The 5,904-nt window shown below is 42.0% G+C and overlaps 1 protein-coding gene across 1 annotated transcript; it reads right to left on the bottom strand.

Moving 5' to 3' along the window:
* Nucleotides 1–710: 710 nt before the first annotated feature.
* Nucleotides 711–3,435, bottom strand: LOC113083710 (uncharacterized). Its single transcript, XM_026254688.1, has 2 exons — nucleotides 903–3,435; nucleotides 711–800 (listed from the first exon to the last, which is right to left on the bottom strand). The coding sequence occupies exon 1, from the start codon at nucleotides 3,433–3,435 to the stop codon at nucleotides 1,471–1,473; it is 1,965 nt and encodes a 654-aa protein (XP_026110473.1). The 3' UTR covers nucleotides 711–800; nucleotides 903–1,470.
* Between the last annotated feature and the right edge of the window lie 2,469 nt (nucleotides 3,436–5,904).

Below are 5,904 nucleotides of genomic sequence, written 5' to 3'. Positions count from 1 at the left end.
TACACACAAAGGGTGAAGTTAGTTGTCATGGTCATGAGCTGAATTTCATGAAAAACTGTCCATATATGAAATGTTGGGTACAACAGCTGGCTTTCTGCCTCTCGTCTTTCTTCTTGCTTCCCCCCTGGTGAGCTGACACGGCTCCTCTGTGTTAGCTGCTTTGCGTCTAATAGGATCAGAGGACTTTACATTGTCATCTGATAAACCTAATCCTCTTGATAGCTGCGCTGAAACTTCTGAGCCAATTTGTACTCAATTAACGTAATGAGGAAACAAGCGCCTAGCTTCAGGAAATATATCAGCGTGATTGAATAATTGTCTCTCGCCCAGTCCCATTAAACATCAAACTGGGAACTCGAATCATTGATATGAAATCACCTCTTATGGCCAAGACCAAAAGTCTAGTTGTGGTTTGGACCAAGATTTGACATTCCCAACCACAAATGTTTATTGAACATATTCTCTCAAAAATTGAGTATATTAATGGAATTTAGCATTACTTTGGAGAAATTACTCAACATTGGACAAGTGCCATGTTCTCCCTGTCCATGTTTAACTAGCTTCCCCCCAAGTAAAACCAAGTGACACTAAAATGTTGTAAATATATGGAGCCAGATGACAAGTAGAAGGATTGGAGGACGTATAGATGGATTAAATGGGTCATGACATGAGAACCAATCAAATTTGCCTTCATCTTGTGACATAAGCTGTTGTAACTACTCGCTGGTCATTAAACAGTCCATGTTTCCAAAGTACTGATGTCCATTTGTTTTATTTATAGATATGGAACACCGTGAAAACTACATACAAACAGAAACACAAAAAATATAGTTTTACACACACATAACAATAAGAAGGACATCAATGCAAATAAAGAAATATACATAAATGAACATTTTTACCGTGTTGGCCTGGTTACCAGCAGTAGAATGGTGAAGAGCTCTAACAGGTGTATCTAAGTTCAAATCTCATCATTCAATTTGCAGCACTTCCAGGTTAAATCTAATCAGGAAGGTCACATGACCTTCAATTTAATAAAACTTAGCAGTACCACAAAATAAGCACATCAGAATTCATGCAATTGACACACATACACAATAATATTTAAATTGTAAAGTCTTAAAAATGCAAAAACCCTGATATTACAAATACCTCATACACAACCCATAAATGACCTATCAGTGTCAGCTACACTCCCACCAAATTACCCTTGATCTATTCAAAAAAAACAAAATGCAACAATTTGAATAATCAATGGAAATTTCCAGGCATCAACACAATACATGAAAACAACTAACATGATTCTATCCCCACAATTCATTATTACACATTCTTCAGTTAAAAATGAACAAATTGTTCACCATATCACATTGTTTTAATATTAAATGCAGTACAAATCAACATGTGACAAAAATACCAATGCCTACCTGATATCAATACACCTGAATTCTAATAAAGTGATAAGGCAATTTAACTCTTAGGTACAAGCACGACTAACTTTTGAATAGGACGTTCAACAATAGAGGGTTTAGTGAGGCGTTCACCCCTTTTTCCCAATCCCCGATTCCCAATCTGTATTGTAGCCCTCCGCACCAATCCATCATCGTCCTTACAAACTTTAAGAACCCTAGCTAACCTCCATTCATTACGAGGAACGTCCCCTTCCTTCACAATGACAATATCACCATCCTGCACATTCCGTCTTGGTGTGTGCCATTTTTGCCTGAGGGAAATGTTGGCAACATATTCTGTCCTCCACCTGCTCCAAAATTGTTCACATAAATACTGCACCTGCCTCCAACGTTTCTTCGCATAAAGATCTTCTTTAACGAATGTACCTGGTGGAGGGAGTGGAACAGATGACTTCATGGTAAGCAGGTGGTTGGGGGTTAGAGGCTCTAAGCCTTTGGGATCACTGAGGCCCTCTACAGTCAATGGACGGTTATTGACTATAGACATAGTCTCATAAAGGAACGTACGTAAAGAAGCATCATTTAGTCTCCCGGCTCCCTGTGCCAAAACAAAACTCAATACACCTTTAACGGTTCGTATCTGCCGCTCCCAGATACCTCCAGCATGACTTGAACTGGGTGCATTCAGACAAAAATCACACTGCTTAGTCGCCAAATATGCTGCCAATCTCTCTTCACTCACTTCTTTTAAAGAATCCTTCAACTCACTCTTGGCCCCTACAAAGTTAGTTCCTCGGTCTGATCTAATTTGTCTGACAGCTCCACGGATAGATATAAAACATCGTAAGGCATTAATGAATGCATCAGTTGTCATGTCTTCCAACATCTCAAGGTGTACAGCTCTGGAGCAGAGACAAGTAAACAGAAGACCATAACGTTTACATTCCTTACGACCTTGTTTAGTGTGGAAAGGACCAAAACAGTCCATACCACAATAAGCAAATGGCGGGGAGGGATCAGTACGGTCACAGGGCAAATCTGCCATCCGTTGTTGTTCTGGAGGCCTACGAGCTCTCCTACAAGAAACACACTGCCGTATATACTGGGCTACCATCTTGCTGCCACCAGTAATCCAGAAGCCATTGACTCGCAATTCATTCAGAGTCTGTCCTCTGCCTTGGTGATGAACTTTTTGATGATAGTGTGCCAGAATAAGGCGAGTGATGATGCCATCCTTTGGAAGGATTGCTGGATGCCGTAATTCAAGAGGGGCAGATGCCCTCCTCAGTCGTCCTCCCACCCTCATTATTCCATCTTTCACAAATGGATCAAGCTGATACAGAGGATGGTTACAAGGCAGCTTCCCAGATTCCTGGCCAAGTACATACATCTCTTCTTTGAAGGCATCTTGTTGTGCTAAACAAATGAGCGTGAATGAAGCTCTTCTTCTCTCCTCCACACTTAAAGGCTCGGATATCTTCACTTTCTTTACTAATCTTTGAATCCGGGCAATGACATTCACAGCTGTAGTCCATCTTGAGAACCGTGCTAGTCGCTCTTGAAAATCCACTTGAATTATGGCCTCGGTCTTCAATACTTGTACAGCCTTGACCTCAGGGTCACCCACCGACAGCTCTAACATACCTTGTTTAGCAACCACCTCTTTCTCCCAGAGGAATCTGGGCCCTGTGAACCAGTTTGAATTAATAAGCTCTTCTATTGTGAGGCCCCTTGAGGCATGGTCAGCAGGGTTTTCTCCTGTATTGATGTAATACCACTGTCTCGGATCGGTGGACTCCCGGATTCTCTGTACACGATTTGCAACAAAGACATGAAATCTTCGGGCTTCGTTATTGATGTAACCAAGGACTACTTGAGAATCGGTCCAAAAATATTCTGTGTCAACTTTAGTAGCCAGCTCCTCCTTCAACATACAACTCACAGCAGCAGAAACCACTGCTGCGGTTAACTCTAATCTTGGTATAGTGACAACATTTGTGGGGGCAACTCTCGCTTTTCCCATGACTAAGGCACAATGTACCTTGGTATCACTCACCAATCTGATATAGGAGCACTGACCATAACCTTTACTACTTGCGTCAGAAAAGTGGTGCAACTCAGTTCTCACTATCTCCCCGAAATTTGAAGGTGTGAAACATCTTGGTATCTGTATCTTTTCCAGATTGGACAAATCCTTCAACCAGCTCTCCCACCTTGATCTCAACTCAATGGGTAGTGGTTCATCCCAACTGATGCCCTTATGACACATCTCCTGTAGCACCTTCTTACCGGATATGATAAATGGAGCCAAAAACCCCAAATGGATCATAAATAGAAGCCACAATGGAAAGAATACCACGTCGTGTAGCTGGTTTCTCATCAAGCACAGCATTAAAGGTAAAGGCATCATTCTCCACATCCCACCTTACTCCCAGAACATTCTTTACTGGAAGATAATCATTATGGAAATCCACATTTTTCACCTCAACAGCACGGTCACTCTCTCTGATTGACGCAAGCACTTCTCTATTGTTGGAAACAAATTTGTGAAGGTGTAGCTTTCCTTTAGCACACAGAGCTTGAGCTTCTTCCACCAGCCTAATTGCCAGCTCAACGGATTCCAGACTTATGAGACCATCATCTACATAGAAATTATTTCTGATGAAACTAGCAGCTAAAGGATACTCCCTCTCATTAATGCTGGCGAGATACTTCAGGCCATAATTGGCACAACCTGGGGAGGATGATGCTCCAAAGAGGTGTACTTTCATTCGATATTCTCTGGGTTCTGTGTTTAGATCACCATTTAACCACCACAGAAAACGCAGGTAGTCCCGATCTTTCCTAATGACATGAAATCTATGAAACATTTTCTCAATGTCACACATGACAGCAATTTGATGTTTGCGGAAGCGACAAAGCACTCCAGTCAACCCATTGGTAAGATCGGGCCCAGTCAAAAGATAATCATTCAAAGCGGTACCTTCATACTTGGCTGAACAATCGAAGACTACCCTGATCTTATTTGGTTTCTTTGGGTGATAAACACCTTGGTGTGGAATATACCACACATTTCCCATATCTGGTTTCTCATCAGCTATTTCTGCATCCCCATCTCTTAAGACACCTTCCATAAACATCATGTAATCACATTTGAATTGAGGATCCTTGTCCAATTTCCTTTTAAGATGCTTCAACCGTACTAATGCAAGCTTCTTATTATTTGGAAGTTGGGGACGAGCCTTAAAAGGAAGTGGCATCTCCAGATGACCACATTCATTGTGATAAACACCTTCCTTTAGAACCTGCAGAAACTGAACATCATCCTGAGATATGCACTTTTCTCCTAACTGACTATCTACAAAATCCAGCTCGAGGGCTCTAATAACAGCAGCAGGTGTCACAAGGGGAAGCTCCCTAACCGATATGCGGTTACATAGACCAGTCACATCCTTGGAGTTCACACCATGTGGAGTACCTCCTATGATGCTCCAGCCCAGGTCAGTCTTGATGGCATAAGGCTCTTCATCACCTCCATTGATGACCTGTCGAGGTGCCAATGCTCTGGAGCAATCATAGCCAATCAAAAGACCTACTCCACAATCCATTCGTGCAGGCATTTCATCAGCAATAACTTCTAGATGTCTCCACCCTCTAGCAGTCTCACAGGTGGGAATATGGGTGCGCTCAAAAGGAATAAAATCCCTTGTATAAACGGGAGGCAGGCAGATAGAGCGGTCTAAAGAAAACCCTCTCACTCGAAGTCCACAGACTCTCTGACTCTCCACAATGGAGTCCCTTCCCATCATAGTGGAAAGCTTTAGTTTTACTGGTTCCATTGATGCCCGCAAACTTTCACACACTTCCTGATCAATAAATGTGTGACTACTTTGAGTGTCTAATAAGGCATAAACAAGGATTTCAGACTCTGAGCCAGAAGACAGCCATACTGGAACAATCATTGTTGTACCCCTTTCTCCTCCATTCACACAGCATGATAGAGAGGATGTACTCTCTTCAGCCTGCAAACCCATCTGTGAGCGTAACTCATTTACTGGCTGACGATCTTCATGCAAAGGAGTTGGGTGGTGCTTCTTACATACAGCACATATGGACCGATTTCTACAATCTTTGGAGCCATGTCCCCTTCTTAAGCATGCAAAGCACAACTTATTCCCCATAACAAACTTTGTTTTTTCCTCCACAGGCTCTTGCATTAGTTTTTGACATTTATGAACTGAATGGCCATCTCCACAAAACATACATTTAACTAAATTTGTGCCATGCACCAGTGTGTTCTTCAAATTACTAGACTCTTTAGACTTGCTGTCAATAATATTGCTGGTATTGCCCATATCACATGCTGCATCTAAATCATTCATAGTGGTTGCCAACGTATTTACTCTTGAACGCTTGATCTCCTTGAAGGGCTTTTCTTCAGAGATCTTTAACGCATGCAACGATGACACAGGATTGCACGCTATGCGTGCTT

The sequence above is a fragment of the Carassius auratus genome, unplaced genomic scaffold, assembly GCF_003368295.1.
Source record: "Carassius auratus strain Wakin unplaced genomic scaffold, ASM336829v1 scaf_tig00039174, whole genome shotgun sequence".
Lineage (NCBI taxonomy): Eukaryota > Metazoa > Chordata > Actinopteri > Cypriniformes > Cyprinidae > Carassius > Carassius auratus.
This window is presented reverse-complemented; position numbering and strand designations above follow the sequence as displayed.